Source organism: Mya arenaria, chromosome 1 (genome assembly GCF_026914265.1).
Source record: "Mya arenaria isolate MELC-2E11 chromosome 1, ASM2691426v1".
Taxonomy (NCBI): domain Eukaryota; kingdom Metazoa; phylum Mollusca; class Bivalvia; order Myida; family Myidae; genus Mya; species Mya arenaria.
Window position 1 is genome coordinate 62,853,183 of NC_069122.1, and position 25,119 is coordinate 62,878,301.

A 25,119-nucleotide genomic window follows, 5' to 3' on the forward strand; every position below is an offset into this window, starting at 1 on the left:
AAACACAGACACCTTACACTCGGACGTACATACACAGACACCTTACACTCGGACGTACATACACAACCACCTTACACTCGGAGGTACATACACAGACACCTTACACTCGGAGGTACATACACAGACACCTTACACTCGGACGTACATACACAGACACCTTACACTCGGACGTACATACACAACCACCTTACACTCGGATGTACATAAACAACCACCTTACACTCGGACGTACATACACAGACACCTTACACTCGGACGTACATACACAACCACCTTACACTCGGAGGTACATACACAACCACCTTACACTCGGACGTACATGCACAACCATCTTACACTCGAACGTACATACACAGACACCTTACACTCGGACGTACATACACAGACACCTTACACTCGGACGTACATACACAGACACCTTACACTCGGACGTACATACACAGACACCTTACACTCGGACGTACATACACAGACACCTTACACTCGCACGTACATACACAACCACCTTACACTCGGACGTACATACACAGACACCTTACATTCGGACGTACATGCACAACCACCTTACACTCGGACGTACATACACAACCACCTTACACTCGGACGTACAAACACAGACACCTTACACTCGGACGTACAAACACAGACACCTTACACTCGGACGTACATACACAGAAACCTTACACTCGGACGTACATACACAACCACCTTACACTCGGAGGTACATACACAGACACCTTACACTCGGACGTACAAACACAGACACCTTACACTCGGACGTACAAACACAGAAACCTTACACTCGGACGTACATAAACAGACACCTTACACTCGGAGGTACTTACACAACCACCTTACACTCGGAGGTATATACACAGACACCTTACACTCGGAGGTACATACACAGACACCTTACACTCGGACGTACATACACAGACACCTTACACACGGACGTAAATACACAGACACCTTACATACGGAGGTACATACACAACCACCTTACACTCGGAGGTACATACACAACCACCTTACACTCGGAGGTACATACACAACCACCTTACACTCGGAGGTACATACACAACCACCTTACACTCGGAGGTACATACACAGACACCTTACACTCGGATAAACATACACAGAGACCTTACACTCGGAGGTACATACACAGACACCTTACATTCGGACGTACATACACAGACACCTTACACTCGGGTAACATACACAGACAACTTACACTCGGAGGTACATACACAGACACCTTACACTCGGAGGTACATACACAGACACCTTACACTCGGAGGTACATACACAGACACCTTACACTCGGACGTACATACACAGACACCTTACACTCGGAGGTACATACACAGACACCTTACACTCGGACGTATATACACAGACACCTTACACTCGGAGGTACATACACAGACACCTTACACTCGGAGGTACATACACAGACACCTTACACTCGGATGTACATACACAACCACCTTACACTCGGAGGTACATACACAGACAACTTACACTCGGAGGTACATACACAACCACCTTACACTCGGACGTACATACACAACCACCTTACACTCGGAGGTACATACACAGACACATTACACTCGGAGATACATACACAACCACCTTACGTTCGGACGTACATACACAACCACCTTACACTCGGAGGTACATACACAGACACCATACACTCGGACGTACATACACAACCACCTTACACTCGGAGGTACATACACAGACACTTTACACTCGGAGGTACATACACAGACACTTTACACTCAGACGTACATACACAGTCACCTTACACTCGGACGTACTTACACAAACTCCTTACACTAGGGTGTACTTACACAAACTCCTTATACTAGGGTGTACTTACACAACCACTTTATACTAGGGCGTACTTACACAACCACCTTACACTCGGAAGTTCATACACAGAAACCTTACACTTGGACGAACATACACAGACACATTACACTCGAACATACATACACAACCACCTTACACTCGGACGTCCATACACAGAAACCTTACACTCGGACGTACTTCCACAACCACCTTACACTCGGACGTACTTCCACAACCACCTTACACTCGGACGTACTTACAAAGACACCTTACACTCGGAAGGTCATACACAGACACCTTACACTCGGACGTACATACAGAGACACCTTACACTCGGACGTACATACACAGACACCTTACACTCGGACGTACATACACAGTCACCTTACACTGACTTTCTTACACAGACACCTTACACTCGGACGTACAAACACAGACACCTTACACTCGGAGGTACATACACAGACACCTTAAACACGGACGTACATACACAGACACATTACACTCGGAGGTACATACGCAGACACCTTACACTCGAAGGTACATACACAGACACCTTACATTCGGACGTACATACACAGACACTTTACACACAGACGTACATACACAAACACATTACACTCGGACGTACATACACAGACACCTAACACTAGGTAGTTCATACACAGACACCTTACACACGGACGTACACACGTAGACACCTTACACACGGACGTACATACACAGACACTTTACTCACGGACGTACATACACAAACAACTTACACTCGGAGGTACATACACAGACACCTTACACTCGGACGTTCATACACAGACACCTTACATATGGATGTTCATACACAGACACCTTACACTCGGACGTTCATACACAGACACCTAACACTCGGACGTACATACACAGACACCTTACATATGGATGTTCATACAGAGACACCTTACACATGGTCGTACATACACAGACACCTTATATATGGACGTACATACACAGACTCCTTAAACTAGGACGTACATACATAGACACCTTACACTCGGAGGTACATACACAGACACCTTACACTCGGACGTTTATACACAGACACCTAACACTCGCACGTACATACACAGACACCTTACATATGGATGTTCATACACAGACACCTTACACTCGGACAAACATACACAGACACCTAACACTCGGACGTACATACACAGACACCTTACATATGGATGTTCATACAGAGACACTTTAACTAAGACTTTCATACACAGACACCTTACACTCGGACGTTCATACACAGACACCTAACACTCGCACGTACATACACAGACACCTTACATATGGATGTTCATACACAGACACCTTACACTCGGACAAACATACACAGACACCTAACACTCGGACGTACATACACAGACACCTTACATATGGATGTTCATACAGAGACACTTTAACTAAGACGTTCATACACAGACACCTTACACATGGTCGTACATACACAGACACATTACACTCGGACGTGCAAACACAGACACCTTACACACGGACGTACATACACAGGCACCTTACACTCGGACAAACATACACAGACACCTTACACACGGACTTTCTTACACAGACACCTTACACTCGGACGTACATACACAGACACCTTACACTCGGACGTAAATACACAGTCACTTTACACACGGACGTACATACACAGACAACTTACACTAGGACGTACATACACAGACACCTTACACTCGGAGGAACATACACAGACACCTTACACTCGGACGTACATACATAGACACCTTACATTCGGACGTACATACACAGACACCTTACACTCGGTGGTACATACATAGACACCTTAAACTCGGACGTACATACACAGACACCTTACACTCCGACGCACATACACAGACACCTTACATTCGGACGTACATACACAGAAACCTTACACTCGGACGTACAAACACAGACATCTTACACTCGGTGGTACAAACACAGACACCTTACACTCGGAGGTACATACACAGACACCTTACACTCGGACGTTTATACACAGACACCTAACACTCGCACGTACATACACAGACACCTTACATATGGATGTTCATACACAGACACCTTACACTCGGACAAACATACACAGACACCTAACACTCGGACGTACATACACAGACACCTTACATATGGATGTTCATACAAAGACACTTTAACTAAGACTTTCATACACAGACACCTTACACTCGGACGTTCATACACAGACACCTAACACTCGCACGTACATACACAGACACCTTACATATGGATGTTCATACACAGACACCTTACACTCGGACAAACATACACAGACACCTAACACTCGGACGTACATACACAGACACCTTACATATGGATGTTCATACAGAGACACTTTAACTAAGACGTTCATACACAGACACCTTACACATGGTCGTACATACACAGACACATTACACTCGGACGTGCAAACACAGACACCTTACACACGGACGTACATACACAGGCACCTTACACTCGGACAAACATACACAGACACCTTACACACGGACTTTCTTACACAGACACCTTACACTCGGACGTACATACACAGACACCTTACACTCGGACGTAAATACACAGACACTTTACACACGGACGTACATACACAGACAACTTACACTAGGACGTACATACACAGACACCTTACACTCGGAGGAACATACACAGACACCTTACACTCGGACGTACATACATAGACACCTTACATTCGGACGTACATACACAGACACCTTACACTCGGTGGTACATACATAGACACCTTAAACTCGGACGTACATACACAGACACCTTACACTCCGACGTACATACACAGACACCTTACATTCGGACGTACATACACAGACACCTTACACTCGGACGTACATACACAGACATCTTACACTCGGTGGTACAAACACAGACACCTTACACTCGGACGTACATACACAGACACCTTACACTCGGACGTACATACACAGACACCTTACACTCGGACGTACATACACAGTCACCTTACACACGGACTTACTTACACAGACACCTTACACTCGGACGTACAAACACAGACACCTTACACTCGGAGGTACATACACAGACACCTTAAACACGGACGTACATACACAGACACCTTACACTCGGAGGTACATACGCAGACACCTTACACTCGAAGGTACATATACAGACACCTTACATTCGGACGTACATACACAGACACCTTACACTCGGACGTACATACACAGACACCTTACACACGGACGTAAATACACAGACACCTTACATACGGAGGTACATACACAACCACCTTACACTCGGAGGTACATACACAACCACCTTACACTCGGAGTTACATACACAGACACCTTGCACTCGGACGTACAAACACAGACACTTTTCCCTCGGACGTACATACACAGACACATTACACCCGGAGGTACTTACACACCCACCTTACACTCGGAGGTACATACACAGACACCTTACACTCGGATATACATACACAGAGACCTTACACTCGGAGGTACATACACAGACACCTTACATTCGGACGTACATACACAGACACCTTACACTCGGGTAACATACACAGACAACTTACACTCGGAGGTACATACACAGACACCTTACACTCGGAGGTACATACACAGACACCTTACACTCGGAGGTACATACACAGACACCTTACACTCGGACGTACATACACAGACACCTTACACTCGGAGGTACATACACAGACACCTTACACTCGGACGTATATACACAGACACCTTACACTCGGAGGTACATACACAACCACCTTACACTCGGAGGTACATACACAGACAACTTACACTCGGAGGTACATACACAACCACCTTACACTCGGACGTACATACACAACCACCTTACACTCGGAGGTACATACACAGACACATTACACTCGGAGATACATACACAACCACCTTACGTTCGGACGTACATACACAACCACCTTACACTCGGAGGTACATACACAGACACCATACACTCGGACGTACATACACAACCACCTTACACTCGGAGGTACATACACAGACACTTTACACTCGGAGGTACATACACAGACACCTTACACTCAGACGTACATACACAGTCACCTTACACTCGGACGTACTTACACAAACTCCTTACACTAGGGTGTACTTACACAAACTCCTTATACTAGGGCGTACTTACACAACCACTTTATACTAGGGCGTACTTACACAACCACCTTACACTCGGAAGTTCATACACAGAAACCTTACACTTGGACGAACATACACAGACACATTACACTCGAACATACATACACAACCACCTTACACTCGGACGTCCATACACAGAAACCTTACACTCGGACGTACTTCCACAACCACCTTACACTCGGACGTACTTCCACAACCACCTTACACTCGGACGTACTTACAAAGACACCTTACACTCGGAAGGTCATACACAGACACCTTACACTCGGACGTACTTACACAGACACCTTACACTCGGACGTACTTACACAGACACCTTACACTCGGAAGTTCATACACAGAAACCTTACACTCGGACGAACATACACAGACACATTACACTCGAACATACATACACAACCACCTTACAATCGGATGTTCATACACAGAAACCTTACACTCGGACGTACATACACATGCACCTTACACTCGGACGAACATACACAACCACCTTAAACACGGACGTACATACACAGGCACCTTACACTCGGACGAACATACACAGAAACCTTACACTCGGACTTACATACACACACACCTTACACACGGACTTTCTTACACAGACACGTTACACTCGGACGTACATACACAGACACCTTACACTCGGACGTACATACCCAGACACATTTCACTCGGACGTACCAACATAGACACCTTACACTCGGACGTACATACAAAGATACTTACACTCGGACGTACATACACAGGCACCTTACACTCGGACGCTCATACACAGACACCTTACACACGGACTTTCTTACACAGACACCTTACATTCGGACGTACATACCCAGACATATTACACTCGGAGGTGCAAACACAGACACCTTACACTCGGACGTACATACACAGACACCTTACACTCGGACGTACATACAAAGATACTTACACTCGGACGTACATACACAGGCACCTTACACACGGACTTTCTTACACAGACACCTTACATTCGGACGTACATACCCAGACACATTACACTCGGACGTGCAAACACAGACACCTTACACACGGACGTACATACACAGACACCTTACACACGGACTTTCTTACACAGACACCTTACACTCGGACGTACATACACAGACACCTTACACTCGGACGTAAATACACAGACACTTTACACACGGACGTACATACACAGACAACTTACACTAGGACGTACATACACAGACACCTTACACTCGGAGGAACATACACAGACACCTTACACTCGGACGTACATACATAGACACCTTACATTCGGACGTACATACACAGACACCTTACATTCGGTGGTACATACATAGACACCTTAAACTCGGACGTACATACACAGACACCTTACACTCCGACGTACATTCACAGACACCTTACACTCGGACGTTCATACACAGACACCTTACATATGGATGTTCATACACAGACACTTTAACTAAGACTTTCATACACAGACACCTTACACTCGGACGTTCATACACAGACACCTAACACTCGCACGTACATACACAGACACCTTACATATGGATGTTCATACACAGACACCTTACACTCGGACGTACATACACAGACACCTTACACTCGGAGGTACATACGCAGACACCTTACACTCGAAGGTACATACACAGACAACTTACACTCGGAGGTACATACACAGACACCTTACACTCGGACGTTCATACACAGACACCTTACATATGGATGTTCATACAGGGACACTTTAACTGAGACTTTCATACACAGACACCTTACACTCGGACGTTCATACACAGACACCTTACACTCGGACGTACATACACAGACACCTTACATATGGATGTTCATACACAGACACTTTACACACGGACGTACATACACAGACACCTAACACTCGGACGTACATACACAGACACCTTACATATGGATGTTCATACACAGACACCTTACACTCGGACGTTCATACACAGACACCTAACACTCGCACGTACATACACAGACACCTTACATATGGATGTTCATACACAGACACCTTACACTCGGACAAACATACACAGACACCTAACACTCGGACGTACATACACAGACACCTTACATATGGATGTTCATACAGGGACACTTTAACTGAGACTTTCATACACAGACACCTTACACTCGGACGTTCATACACAGACACCTTACACTCGGACGTACATACACAGACACCTTACATATGGATGTTCATACACAGACACTTTACACACGGACGTACATACACAGACACCTAACACTCGGACGTACATACACAGACACCTTACATATGGATGTTCATACAGAGACACTTTAACTAAGACCTTCATACACAGACACCTTACATATGGTCGTACATACACAGACACATCACACTCGGACGTGCAAACACAGACACATTACACACGGACGTACATACACAGCCACCTTACACTCGGACAAACATACACAGACACCTTACACACGGACTTTCTTACACAGACACCTTACACTCGGACGTACATACACAGACACCTTACACTCGGACGTAAATACACAGACACTTTACACACGGACGTACATACACAGACAACTTACACTAGGACGTACATACACAGACACCTTACACTCGGAGGAACATACACAGACTCCTTACACTCGGACGTACATACATAGACACCTTACATTCGGACGTACATACACAGACACCTTACACTCGGTGGTACATACATAGACACCTTAAACTCGGACGTACATACACAGACACCTTACACTCCGACGTACATACACAGACACCTTACATTCGGACGTACATACACAGACACCTTACACTCGGACGTACATACACAGACATCTTACACTCGGAGGAACATACACAGACACCTTACACTCGGACGTACATACATAGACACCTTACATTCGGACGTACATACACAGACACCTTACACTCGGTGGTACATACATAGACACCTTAAACTCGGACGTACATACACAGACACCTTACACTCCGACGTACATACACAGACACCTTACATTCGGACGTACATACACAGACACCTTACACTCGGACTTACATACACAGACATCTTACACTCGGTGGTACAAACACAGACACCTTACACTCGGACGTACATACACAGACACCTTACACTCGGACGTACATACACAGATACCTTACACTCGGACGTACATACACAGTCACCTTACACACGGACTTTCTTACACAGACACCTTACACTCGGACGTACAAACACAGACACCTAACACTCGGAGGTACATACACAGACACCTTAAACACGGACGTACATACACAGACACCTTACACTCGGAGGTACATACGCAGACACCTTACACTCGAAGGTACATACACAGACACCTTACATTCGGACGTACATACACAGACACTTTACACACAGACGTACATACACAAACACCTTACACACGGACGTACATACACAGACACCTAACACTAGGTAGTACACACATAGACACCTTACACACGGACGTACACACGTAGACACCTTACACACGGACGTACATACACAGACACTTTACTAACGGACGTACATACACAGACAACTTACACTCGGAGGTACATACACAGACACCTTACACTCGGACGTTCATACACAGACACCTTACATATGGATGTTCATACACAGACACCTTACACTCGGACGTTCATACACAGACACCTAACACTCGGACGTACATACACAGACACCTTACATATGGATGTTCATACAGAGACACTTTAACTAAGACCTTCATACACAGACACCTTACACATGGTCGTACATACACAGACACCTTATATATGGACGTACATACACAGACTCCTTAAACTAAGACGTACATACACAGACACCTTACACTCGGAGGTACATACACAGACACCTTACACTCGGACGTTCATACACAGACACCTAACACTCGCACGTACATACACAGACACCTTACATATGGATGTTCATACACAGACACCTTACACTCGGACAAACATACACAGACACCTAACACTCGGACGTACATACACAGACACCTTACATATGGATGTTCATACAGAGACACTTTAACTAAGACTTTCATACACAGACACCTTACACTCGGACGTTCATACACAGACACCTAACACTCGCACGTACATACACAGACACCTTACATATGGATGTTCATACACAGATACCTTACACTCGGACAAACATACACAGACACCTAACACTCGGACGTACATACACAGACACCTTACATATGGATGTTCATACAGAGACACTTTAACTAAGACGTTCATACACAGACACCTTACTCATGGTCGTACATACACAGACACCTTATATATGGACTTACATACACAGACTTATTAAACTAGGACGTACATACACAGACACCTTACACTCGGACGTTTATACACAGACATCTAACACTCGTATGTATATACACAGACACCTTACATATGCATGTTCATACACAGACACCTTAATCTAGGACGTTCATACACAGACACCTTACACTCGGACGTATATACACAAACACCTTTTACTCGGACGTATATACCCAGACACCTTACTCTCAGACGTACATACACAGACACCTAACACTCGGACGTACATACACAGACACCTTACACACGGACGTACAGACACAGACACCTAACATATGAACGTATATACACAGACATCTAACACAAGGGCGTACATACACAGACACCTTACACTCGGACGTAAATACACAGACACCTTACACTCGGACGTAAATACACAGACACCTTACACACGGACGTACAAACACAGACACCATAAACTAGGAGGTACATACACAGACACCTTACATATGGACGTGCATACACAGACAACTTACACTCGGACGTACATACACAGACACCTTACATTCGGATGTACAAACACAGACACCTTACACTCGGACGTACATACACAGACACCTTATAAATGGACGTACATACACAGACTCCTTAAACTAGGACGTACATACACAGACACCTTACACTCGGACGTTCATACACAGACACCTAACACTCGTATGTATATACACAGACACCTTACATATGCATGTTCATACACAGACACCTTAAACTAGGACGTTCATACACAGACACCTTACACATGGACATACATACACAGACACCTTAAACTAGGACGTTCATACACAGACACCTTACACTCGGACGTATATACACAAACACCTTACACTCGGACGTATATACCCAGACACCTTACTCTCAGACGTACATACACAGACACCTAACACTCGGACGTTCATACACAGACACCTAACACTCGTATGTATATACACAGACACCTTACATATGCATGTCATACACAGACACCTTAAACTAGGACGTTCATACACAGACACCTTACACATGGACATACATACACAGACACCTTAAACTAGGACGTTCATACACAGACACCTTACACTCGGACGTATATACACAAACACCTTACACTCGGACGTATATACCCAGACACCTTACTCTCAGACGTACATACACAGACACCTAACACTCGGACGTACATAAACAGATACCTTACACACGGACGTACAGACACAGACACCTAACATATGGACGTACATACACAGACACCTAACACAAGGGCGTACATACACAGACACCTTACACTCGGACGTACATACACAGACACCTTACACTCGGACGTAAATACACAGACACCTTACACACGGACGTACATACACAGACACCATAAACTAGGAGGTACATACACAGACACCTTACATATGGACGTACATACACAGACACCTTACACTCGGACGTACATACACAGACACCTTACATTCGGATGTACAAACACAGACACCTTACACACGGACGTACATACACAGACATCTTACACTCGGTGGTACAAGCACAGACACCTTACACTCGGACGTACATACAGTGTCACCTTACACTCGGACGTACATACACAGACACCTTTCACTAGGACGTACATACACAGACACCTTACACACGGACTCTCTTACACAGACACCTTACACTCGGACGTACAAACACAGACACCTTACACTCGGAGGTACATACACAGACACCTTAATCACGGACGTACATACACAGACACCTTACACTCGGAGGTACATGCGCAGACACCATACACTAAGAGGTACATACACAGACACCTTACATTCGGACGTACATATAGAGACACCTAACATATGGACGTACATAGACAGACACCTTACTTATGGACGTACATACACAGACACCTTAAACCAGGACGTACATACACAGACACCTTACTGATGGACGTACATACACCTTACACTCGGACGTATATACCCATACACCTTATTCTCGGACGTACATACACAGACACCTAACACTCGGACGTACATACACAGACACCTAACATATGGACGTACATACACAGACACCTAACACAAGGACGTACATATACAGACACCAAACATATGGACGTACATACACAGACACCTTACACTCAGACGTAAATACACAGACACCTTACACACGGACGTACATACACAGACACCATAAACTAGGAGGTACATACAGAGACACCTAACATATGGACGTGCATACACAGACACCATACACTAAGAGGTACATACACAGACACCTTACATATGGACGTACATACAGAGACACCTTACATATGGACGTACATATACAGACACCTTACTTATGGACGTACATACACAGACACCTTAAACTAGGACGTACATACACCGACACCTTACTTATGGACATATATACACAGACACCTTACACTCGGACGTATATACCCATACACCTTATTCTCGGACGTACATACACAGACACCTTACACTCGGACGTACATACACAGACACCTAACATATGGACGTACATACACAGACACCTAACACAAGGACGTACGTACACAGACACCTAACATATGGACGTTCATACACAGACACCTAACATATGGACGTATATACACAGACACCTAACACAAGGACGTATATACACAGACACGTAACACTAGGACGTACATACACAGACACCTAACATATGGACGTACATACACAGATACATTACACTCGGACGTATATACAGAGACACCTTACATATGGACGTGCAGACACAGACACCTAACATATGGACGTACATACACAGACACCTTACACTCGGACGTACATACACAGACACCTAACATATAGACGTTCATACACAGACACCTAACACAAGGACGTACATACACAGACACCTAACATATGGACGTTCATACACAGACACCTAACATATGGACGTACATACACAGACACCTAACACAAGGACGTACATACACAGACACCTAACACAAGGACGTATATACACAGACACCTAACACTAGGACGTACATACACAGACACCTAACATATGGACGTACATACACAGATACCTTACACTCGGACGTATATACAGAGACACCTTACATTTGGACGTACATACACAGACACCTAACATATGGACGTACTTACACAGACACCATATACTCGGACGTACATACACAGATACCTTACTCTCGGACGTATATACAGAGACACCTAACATATGGACGTACATACACAGACACCTAACACTAGGACGTACATACACAGACACCTAACATATGGACGTACATACACAGATACCTTACACTCGGACGTATATACAGAGACACCTAACATATGGACGTACATACACAGACACCTAACATATGGACGTACAAACACAGACACCTTACATATGGACGTACATACACAGATACCTTACTCTCGGACGTATATACAGAGACACCTAACATATGGACGTACATACACAGACACCTTACATATGGACGTACATACACAGACACCTAACATATGGACCTACATACACAGACACCTTACATATGGACGTACATACACAGACACCTAACATATGGACGTACATACACAGACACCTAACATATGGACGTACATACACATACACCTAACATATGGACGTACATACACAGACACCTTACATATGGACGTACATACACAGACCCCTTACATATGGACGTACATACGCAGACACCTAACATATGGACGTACATACACAGACACCTAACATATGGACGTACATACACAGACACCTTACATATGGACGTACATACACAGACACCTAACATATGGACCTACATACACAGACACCTTACATATGGACGTACATACACAGACACCTAACATATGGACGTACATACACAGACACCTAACATATGGACGTACATACACATACACCTAACATATGGACGTACATACACAGACACCTTACATATGGACGTACATACACAGACCCCTTACATATGGACGTACATACGCAGACACCTTACATATGGACGTACATACACAGACACCTAACATATGGACGTACATACACAGACACCTAACATATGGACGTACATACACAGACACCTTACATATGGACGTACATACACAGTCACCTAACATATGGACGTACATACACAGACACCTAACATATGGACGTACATACACAGACACCTAGCATATATACGTACATAGACAGACACCTAGCATATGGACGTACATACACAGACACCTAACACTCGGACATACATGCACAGACACCTAACATATGGACGTACATACACAGACACCTTACATATGGACGTACATACACAGACACCTAACATATGGACGTACATACACAGACACCTAACACTCGGACGTACATGCACAGACACCTTACATATGGACGTACATTCACAGATACCTTACACTCGGACGTATATACAGAGACACCTAACATATGGACGTTCATAAACAAACACCTTACATATGGACGTACATACACAGACACCTAACATATGGACGTACATACACAGACACCTTACATATGGACGTACATTCACAGATACCTTACACTCGGACGTCTATACAGAGACACCTAACTTATGGACGTACATACACAGACACCATACACTCGGAGGTACATACACAGATACCTTACACTCGGACGTATATACAGAGACACCTTACATATGGACGTACATACACAGACACCATAAGCTAAGAGATACATACACAGACACCTTACATATGGACGTACATACACAGACACCTTACACTCGGACGTATATACAGAGATACCTTGCATATGGACGTACATACACAGACACCTTACATATGGACGTACATACACAGATACCTTACACTCGGACGTATATACAGAGACACCTTACATATGGACGTACATACACAGACACCATAAGCTAAGAGATACATACACAGACACCTTACATATGGACGTACATACACAGACACCTTACACTCGGAGGTACATACACAGACACCTTACACTCGGACGTACATACAGAGACACCTTACACACGGACGTACATACACAGACACCTTACACACGGACGTCCATACACAGACACCATAAACTAAGAGGTACATACACAGACACCTTACATATGGTCGTACATACACAGACACCATACACTAAGAGGTACATACACAGACACCTTACATATGGACGTACATACAGAGACACATTACATATGGACGTACATACACAGACACTTTACTTATGGACGTACATACACAGACACCTTACTTATGGACGTACATACACAGATACCTTACTTATGGACGTACCTACACAGACACCTTACTTATGGACGTACATACACAGACACCTTACTAATTGACGTACATACACAGACACCTTACACTAGGACGTACATACACCGACACCTTACATTCGGACGCACATACGTAAACAACTTCCTCTTGGAAATATATACATAAAGTCCATAGCCTCAGACTTGTTAACATAAACATCGGCAAAAGCCTATATGTATTATATTTATAAGGTTGATTGAAGGATATGTGAAATAGCTACGTCGTTTAACCGGGGAAGAATGGTTAAGACAGACGTACGTGGATGATGAACCATCCTTTTGTGGCTGTGAGGAAGATAGGTGGCACCAGGGCATGCTTCCTGAAGTGCCAGCGATCCAGAATTTCCCGCTTACGGTACACGTGCAGGTGTTCGTGGAACCCATGCAGGCGCCGATACACCTGGTTGCACAACGATACGATGATTACATTCGAATACCAAACGTTTGATCGAATATTCGAAAATTCGCTTGAGTACTCATTACAGCGCTACATATAGCAAACTACTCACGCACAACGCATGCCGTAGCTGTTGGTAATGTGAATTATGTAGTAAATCTTCACAGTCCGAACCCCTGAGGTTGATACGCCCGTGCATGCTATCTGCTTATGGTAGATTCCGATTGACAGTTATTAAAGTCTGCAGGCCTAGCGGACTACAGCCTAAAAACTTTATCCTTAACCGCACATGGTTTTGGGAACTAAAAGACCATTAGCCATGTAATGAAAGATTACCTCGTCTTCCTTTCCTTGATGCGGCCATATGTACACTTGTGTTCCGGCCTCTATGATCGTCCGTACGTCCGTCATATCGAGCGCTTCCGAGATATTGATCTTGTGCGTTTGATCAACCGATGCCATGCCATGGTCGGACACGATGATGAGGTCAACATCCGGCTTGGGATGGGCCTCAAGCTTATCCAAGATTTCTGTGACGAAGGCGTTCACATGGTCAACTTCCGCCTTTAGCTCACGGGAGTTCGGGCCGTGATAGTGGCCCGCTGTGTCTACCGGCATGTGGTACACGTCTACAATATAGAGGAATGAGATATGTCCATAAATAGAAACGACAATTGCAATATCAAGAACAAAGTCTAATGACAATAACAACACATAACATGATATAGGATGTTTTATGATTTAAATTATACGTATTATAATTCGTGCAATTGAAACCGTTATTCAATTAGCAATGTAACACCCTAGTATGAGGAATCAGTATCATCTACCAACACGCAACGTCGAGTGTATCGTTGAGCAAGCTTTCCATCGCCGTGTCAAGCAGAATGCGGAGCTCTGGCGACTTCCGGTCCAATAGAAACTCATCACAGTAGGACGGCGCCACCCCGTTGATGCTCAAGTTACATGCACGCACATTAAACAGTCCAGCTCGGATTCCCTATGGACGTGTAATGTTAACATTATAATTAAGTATATGTTTACATGTAGCTCTTACATTTATATATTTACTTATATATGTGGGAATTATTTATCTGTATAATTAGATATATTAGTTTGCCACCTAACGTGAAATCCTGTAGCCGCCCTGGGTGGGTTTAGGGTAATTCAGCGGACGAATCATAGTAAACAACCACAGTCTTGACCGACAGACATAGAAGCTGCGTCCTACCTGTAACTGGGCGGTGATGTAGAAGGGCTGCGCGGCCTCCCACCAGTCAAGGTGCAGACTGGAGGCACGCACGAGGGGCAGCTCGAAGTGGCGGTCCTGAGCCTCGTCCCACATGTAGTTACCCACAAAACCGTGTTGCTCCACGTGCAGACCTGCGCACAACGAACATACAGTAAGGATTTGCTTTGTTGAATAGACACTACTACTACATTGGCTGCTGCTACTGTCACTACCATTACCACCACCTCTACTACTACTACTTCTGACAATGCTGCTACTGTCGCTGCTACTAATACTAGTTCTACTACTGCTACTGCTGCTACTCTTACTGCTGGTGCTGTTGTTGCTGCTGCCGCTTCTGCTACTGCTTTTGCAGCTGCTGCTGCTTCTTCTGCTACTGCTACTGCGGCTGCTACTGCTTCTGCTGCTGCTGCTTCTATCGCTTCTGCTACTGCTTTTGCACCTTTTCTTCTTCTTCTTCTTCTTCTTCTTCTTCTTCTTCTTCTTCTTCTTCTTCTTCTTCTTCTTCTTCTTCTTCTTCTGCTGCTGCTGCTGCTGCTGCTGCTGCTGCTGCTGCTGCTGCTGCTGCTGCTGCTGCTGATACTGCTATTACAACTAATTATACAACTACTATTTCTACTATTTCTACTATTACTACTACCATTGCTGTATAACGATTACTTTTTTATGAATATAAACAAATACTCCAGTACAAAACATGCCCATTTAAGAAGAATATACGATCGATATATTTTTCATTTAAGTATCACGTAAATACCCTACTTTACGCTTCGAACTTTAGTTAGAAAAAACGAGCGAAAGTTTCATGTATTTTGTCCTAGTTTCTAATTTTAATGCAGACGGTATGTTGAATATATTTGTCGTCACGCAATCATACCTTTAAGAATACAACGTTAATGCGTGACCTTGTATGCGCTATCGGGTAACTACAGTCAAATGTTATGACCTACATACACTGGCACTGTTATAATCTTTAAAGATTTGATATTTGCCTTTGATTTATAGAAATTGCTTATAACTTATATTTTTTATATTGAAACATTCAACGTGAAAACTAGAATATAGTATACCGACTATTATAAAATATCCCAAGACTTTTAAATCGTATACCGAAACTAGCATATATTATACCGAGACTTCTATATATTAAACCGATGCAAATATACCGATATTATCACATAGTATACTGATACTGTCATACCGAGACTAATATGAAGTATCCCGAGACTATAGTTAAGTATACGGAGCCTTCTATATAGTATCCCGATACTTATATGGTAGAGTATACGGAGCCTTCTATATAGTATCCCGAGACTATAGTTAGTATCCCGATACTTATATGGTAGAGTATACGGAGCCTTCTATCAGGTATCCCGAGACTTATATGGTAGAGTATACGGAGCCATCTATATAGTATCCAGAGACTATGGTGGAGTACACGGAGCTTTCTATATAGTATCCAGAGACTTATATGGTAGAGTATACGGAGCCTTCTATATAGTATCCAGAGACTATGGTAGAGTATACGGGTCCTTCTATATAGTATCCCGAGACTATGGTGGAGTATACGGAGCCTTCTATATAGTATCCCGAGACTATGGTGGAGTATACGGAGCCTTCTATATAGTATCCCGAGACTATGGTGGAGTATACAGAGCCTTCTATATAGTATCCCGAGACTATGGTGGAGTATACGGAGCCTCCTATATAGTATCCAGAGACTATGGTGGAGTACACGGGGCCTTCTATATAGTATCCAGAGACTATGGTGGAGTACACGAAGCCTTCTATATAGTATCCAGAGACTATGGTGGAGTATACGGAGCCTTCTATATAGTATCCCGAGACTATGGTGGAGTATACGGAGCCATCTATATAGTATGCAGAGACTATGGTGGAGTGCACGGAGCCTTCTATATAGTATCCCGAGACTATGGTGGAGTATACGGAGCCATCTATATAGTATCCCGAGACTATGGTAGAGTATACGGAGCCTTCTATATAGTATCCAGAGACTATGGTGGAGTATACGGAGCCTTTTATATAGTATCCCGAGACTATGGTGGAGTATACGGAGCCATCTATATAGTATCCCGAGACTATGGTGGAGTATACGGAGCCTTTTATATAGTATCCCGAGACTATGGTGGAGTATACGGAGCCTTCTATATAGTATCCAGAGACTATGGTGGAGTATACGGAGCCATCTATACAGTATCCAGAGACTATGGTGGAGTATACGGAGCCTTCTATATAGTATCCAGAGACCATGGTGGAGTATACGGAGCCATCTATATAGTATCCAGAGACTATGGTGGAGTACACGGGGCCTTCTATATAGTATCCCGAGACTATCGTGGAGTACACGGGGCCTTCTATATAGTATCCAGAGACTATGGAAGAGTACACGGAGCCTTCTATATAGTATCCAGAGACTATGATAGAGTATACGGAGCGCCTTCTATATAGTATCCCGAGATTTCTGTACATGTATAGTATACCAAGGGTTCTTATAGTATATCGAGTATATGTGTAGAATAACGGGATTAAAGATGAGCTCATTACGGGTAATGTCATCGTCGGATACCCCCTATACACACTGCGTTATTCTTCGTTGTGTACCATAAATGTGGCTAAGAAAATCTCGTAATCATGAATAAATAATAAGGCAGTTTTATTGGTTCCGCAAAGTACAAGACGATTTACGGTTACAAAATATTCTTGCGAATGCTGACGTCGAATCGGGTCCGCCTTCTCAGTTCAATAATTGTTGTTGGTAGTCGAGTGCACACGGCCACTGACACAGTAATGCTATTGAACAATATTTGACTGTAACATTCGAATTCATTGGTAGAGTTGTCTCTTTGTCTCATGCATATTGATTAAAACGCTATATTGTGAGTCAATTGTCCCACGGTAGGTATGAAGTGTAACGGAAGAAAGTACCCGTGGTTGCCGACGATTGAGTAATGCAAGTTTAGGAATATTGAAATAATAAAGGAAACACTTCGATAAATCAAAGTTTATTATTTCAAATATCGTAGATCACAAAACGAAGATTTTATCATCATGCCATGCAAATCACGAGTGATTGTGGCCATGCAGCGTGGAATAATTATACCGTTCGGTTGTGGTTAAAAGATGAATAATTAGGACAAATACTCCGAAGTAAGGCAAAATAACGCATCGTGACCACAAACATGCAATTAGTAAGAACATTAAATGTTAGAGTACTGGATTTGTGAGAGTTCATTGTAACATGTGTTTAAAGAATGACTATTTTATATGAACAATGTTATGTATTTCAATAGCTATTAAAGCTTTACTAAGCGTAGGTAATTATAAAGCCTGTAAAAATATGTACGATGTAGAATCGTGATCATATATATTCACGAGACTAGCCTCTGTTTACTATATACTGGTAAAGGTTTACAATATTTTAGAATCGGTATATTATATAGTAGTCTCGGTATACTATTCATCATACCGAGACTGGAATACTTGTATACCGAAACAAGGATATAGTATACCGATACTGGAATACTTGTATACCGAAACAAGGATATAGTATACCGAGAGTAAAATATTGTATACCTTCACCAGTATATAGTATACCGAGACTAGTTAACCGAGGATATTAGTTAGATAACCGAAACTATTACTAAGTATATCGATACTTTATTATGTACAGTATTCGAAGAAAAGTATATCGAATACCGTGACCAGTAAATAATATACCGAGACCATTGATTTGTACACCGAGACTTATACATAGTTAACCAAGACTTCTTTAAAGTTGTCCAAGAAAAGTATACATCACATAGAGACTATTATGTAGCTTACCATAACGTATAACACATACCGAGACAAGTGTATAGTATACGGAGACTAGTATATAGTATACAGAGTCAAGCCAATTGTGTACCGAGACAAATATATAGTACAACGAGACAAGTATATAGTATACCGAGACTACCTTATAATAAACCGAGACAGCCAATCTATCCGTGTATAAGTCGCGGTGCCTGTCATACAGTTATCGATATGAATTGATAATGTTGCAGATATTTGGCTTCGGAATGTTATCAATTTATTACGTGCTTTATTAAAACAACAACAACATAAAAAATGGAGTCTGATGCAACATGGGTTCTTTGAAAAATTGTGCCTTACTTTATAGTGAGTGAATATTCTGAGGAGAAACGTGACACCCCTTTTTTATTGTTTAATTCAATCGGGGTTGAACTGAATTTTCAAGAAATGTATTCTTATTACATACAAGAAACGCTAGAAAATACATTTTTTCCAAACTAAGGTTTGCCTTTTTACATTGGAATATATAAGCCAATTCATTATTATAGTAATATCATCCGATTGCAAACAATTTCATAATTATGAATACAATAGTTTGTAAAGTCGGAAGTCATCGCTTTGATTGAGGTTAGTATGTTTTTATGGGGGCATAAATTGTAATATTAAAAGAAATATAATATATTAACCGTTTGGCAATAAATAAAGTCATATATTGACGTACTTGGATATTCTTATTACTTTGATAAAATAACACAACATAAAATTTTAATCTAAGCCCTACATTACCTTGATGTAGATACTAAACTTTCATAGGTTTCTATTATTACATTGACTTTGTGGTCTCTACTAAAATGCATTTCAAAGAAACATATCGCTGCCCACATTCCATGTGTATTGTCCTCTTTGTATTTGTGTATCTTCATTTATTAAATTTCTATGAAATTCATTTTTTAAAAATGTACCTTTTGAAACAGAGATTTAAATATTTTTTCCTGACGCAGTTGGATCTTAAAGGGACTGTGTCAGAGATTGGCACCAAAAAAAGTTTTTTTTTCTGTAACGAATCTCAGGACAATTATCTAATAGAATGTGTTACGCTTTGATATCATAATTGTAAAAAAGTACCAAAATGTAAAAAAAAAATGTGTCGGAGATCGGGTTCGAACCCGCGTCGCCAAAATTGAAGTCCAGCGTCTTACTCACTGAGCTACAAAGGTTTAATCTAATCGGGTGACATAATTAAGCTAATACACCTACCTCGGTAATATCACGTGATAACACCGACTAGCCAATCACGCATAAAGAATGAATTCTACCTGGTAGACATACCCAGTAATCTGTTTTAATGGAAAAATACGAAATAACTGCTAAACTTAAATAAATTGTAAACTATGTGGTACTTAAGTTAGTAAGTTTCAATGCATTGTACACATCAATGCCAAGTTTAAATCAGTTTTCGACAATTTTCTTTTTTTCGCTATTTTATCATACGTGAGACAGCCTCTTTAAATGTTTGTTTTCTTTGTAAGATTTTTTTCTTTGAATGTAATATGACTCATTTTATCTAATATTTTATTATTATATTTAAAATTATCCAACTTCTTTTACATTAAATGATCATTTGCAGTCCTACGTTTTCAGTAAATGTAAATTTATAATCACAACAATCACTGAACTTGTATAGCGTGTTTATATAATATAATGTAGAACATCAGCTTCGTGCTCGGGAGCGGCATAAACTGTAGGACTGAAACTAAATTTTCCTTTTTAACATTGAAATATATTAGCCGATTGATTATTAGTGAATGACTCATGGAGATTTACGTGAAGTAAGCGGCCTATTGACCCAGCGACCTAGCGGCGTAAAGTAAGCGGCTTAGCGGCCTGGCCTTTTACTAATGATTAACTCCCGCACGAGCGCGTGGGTTGGAGGCGCCTCGTGAAGCACAGACCTGTTTCTAGGGTTTTGTAGTTCGGGAACGAGTTTGTTGGGAAGTCCGGCACCAGCCACTCTGCACGGCTACCAGACTCGAACAACCGCCTGAAGCCATCCGTCTGCACTCCAGGAAGATCGAAATAGTCCCAGCGGAACCCGTCCACCAGGAAAAACAATAATTTACTTCCGGTTGATGGCACCACGAACGAAAAAAACACAAGAGTTAAAACACGTAAATTGCACATAGTTTTTGAGCTTATCATCGATTGAATTTACTGTTGATGGTTACTATCGCGTTACTCAAGCGGTTCATTATATCTAACATTAGTGCCGCGCGTGAACATCTTCCATGCTTTATATCTTCGACATAATTTATATGTAAATTATTCATAAAGCATACTTCCATCCTCTAGTGACACAACTATTCAGTTAGAAATGAACTCCGAGTGCTTAAAGCCAATTCATACATAACCCGTTATGTAAAGACGGTGAGAAATCAATCGTAACAACTCGGCCATCTCCGGCAAGTTTCGAGATAGACCTCGTAAATAGTAGTAAGGATATACGAAAGTGCGATGCGGCTGCCGGCGATTAACACCGTTTTCAATCCGCGTAAAGAAGGCCCATTGTAACAACAAGGAAATGGATTGTGTTAAATAAAATATGCTTGTTTAAGAGAAAATATTTAGTGTAACCTCAAAGAATGTTCGTTTTATGAATATTTAGATGTTTCCTTATAATTGAAGCACTCTATTTCCTCCAGAAAAATCGTGAGCACACAGAAAATGTACTTGACAGTCATTGAAATGATCATACGGTTCATGGCTAGTCTAATGTTAGGTTCATGGCATGCATGAATCATTACATCGGATTAAATGCATGCATGGACTAAATGTCAACATTTTCTCAACAGTTATAGGAATACCCTATGAAATGTAAGTTTTAAGTCATACTTTGCCGTGTTATTTTTCACACCATGCCTTGCCATTAAAACAACATTACTATTCTGTAAAATCATTGGTTGCCTTGTGCAGAGTTTTGTGGGTTGTGGTAGGATGGGTGTGAGCTTGGCACCCAGTCAGCTTTACCAGCTGAAATCTATGCATGCCTTTACTTCAGCATTGTTGGGTTTGGGCTACAGATTTTTTTTGTGTAAACAGTTCTGTGGGGTTGGGGTGGGGCGGTGACAATCCACGCAGTAAGCTCAATTGTTAGAGTACCAGTACAACGTTCATGTGGATATGCACCAGACAATTGTAACCACGGTCCCCCAGGTCTGGGGAATAGTGGGGACTTTGACTTTCAGTACAGCCAACCTCGGCTAAAATCCCCACTCTGCGCGGATGATCCAATGGCAAAATCCCTGCCAAATGCCCCCACACCACAGGGACTCTAGGTAAGGTCCATTCCCCTCTATATTTTAAGCGAAGATAAAACCACCGCATTCACCCAGCACTGCAGGGCCACCTGATAGGTAAAAACACGGCCCATTTCCCCGGGTTAACCCCAGTATTCCCCCGGACCTGGGGTGGGGTGGGTGGGTTACAATTGACTGGTGCACTAAGTTGACAGAACTTGTCTTAAAATTGAACTTGTTCAAGGCAGATCATGCTTCACTTTACCTCCTAAGCTGTGGATAAAACCCACTCATTAGAAGTTTCCTTACACATTATATTTGTCTTAATCTATAATTATTAGTCTCAATATCTTTGAGTAAATTGTCATTTTTTATTAAAAACAACAACACCAAAAGAGTAACTGATAAGATACTCAACTGATTTATGTTTTTGTAAATAAAAGCCTTAAACAAATATTTAGCCAGGTTACTAAGCTTTTCAGCAATGTATACCAGACTTTTTTCAATAATACTTAATCTTTTTTGAATAATTAGCCTTTAGATCACTCTTCACCAAATGACTCTTTTATGTCCAACTCCATAAAATGCAAACAAGAATAATTACAGTTTGGATCAACATGTCTCTTAATTTTATTTTTAATATTAGTCAAGTAATAACAGAGCCATCTGTATG

At 42.4% G+C, this 25,119-nt stretch overlaps 1 protein-coding gene across 1 annotated transcript in view; it reads right to left on the reverse strand.

Moving 5' to 3' along the window:
* The window catches only part of LOC128239377 (glycerophosphocholine cholinephosphodiesterase ENPP6-like), a 28,263-nt gene extending 4,786 nt beyond the window's left edge, over positions 1 to 23,477 (reverse strand). The window contains exons 1-5 of the mRNA XM_052956003.1: positions 23,106 to 23,477; positions 17,320 to 17,471; positions 16,923 to 17,088; positions 16,425 to 16,717; positions 15,951 to 16,091 (exon numbers count right to left, since the gene is read on the reverse strand). Coding sequence (XP_052811963.1) covers positions 15,951 to 16,091; positions 16,425 to 16,717; positions 16,923 to 17,088; positions 17,320 to 17,471; positions 23,106 to 23,352 — 999 coding nt within the window. The 5' untranslated portion in view covers positions 23,353 to 23,477. The remainder of the gene's footprint in view (positions 1 to 15,950; positions 16,092 to 16,424; positions 16,718 to 16,922; positions 17,089 to 17,319; positions 17,472 to 23,105) is intronic.
* Between the last annotated feature and the right edge of the window lie 1,642 nt (positions 23,478 to 25,119).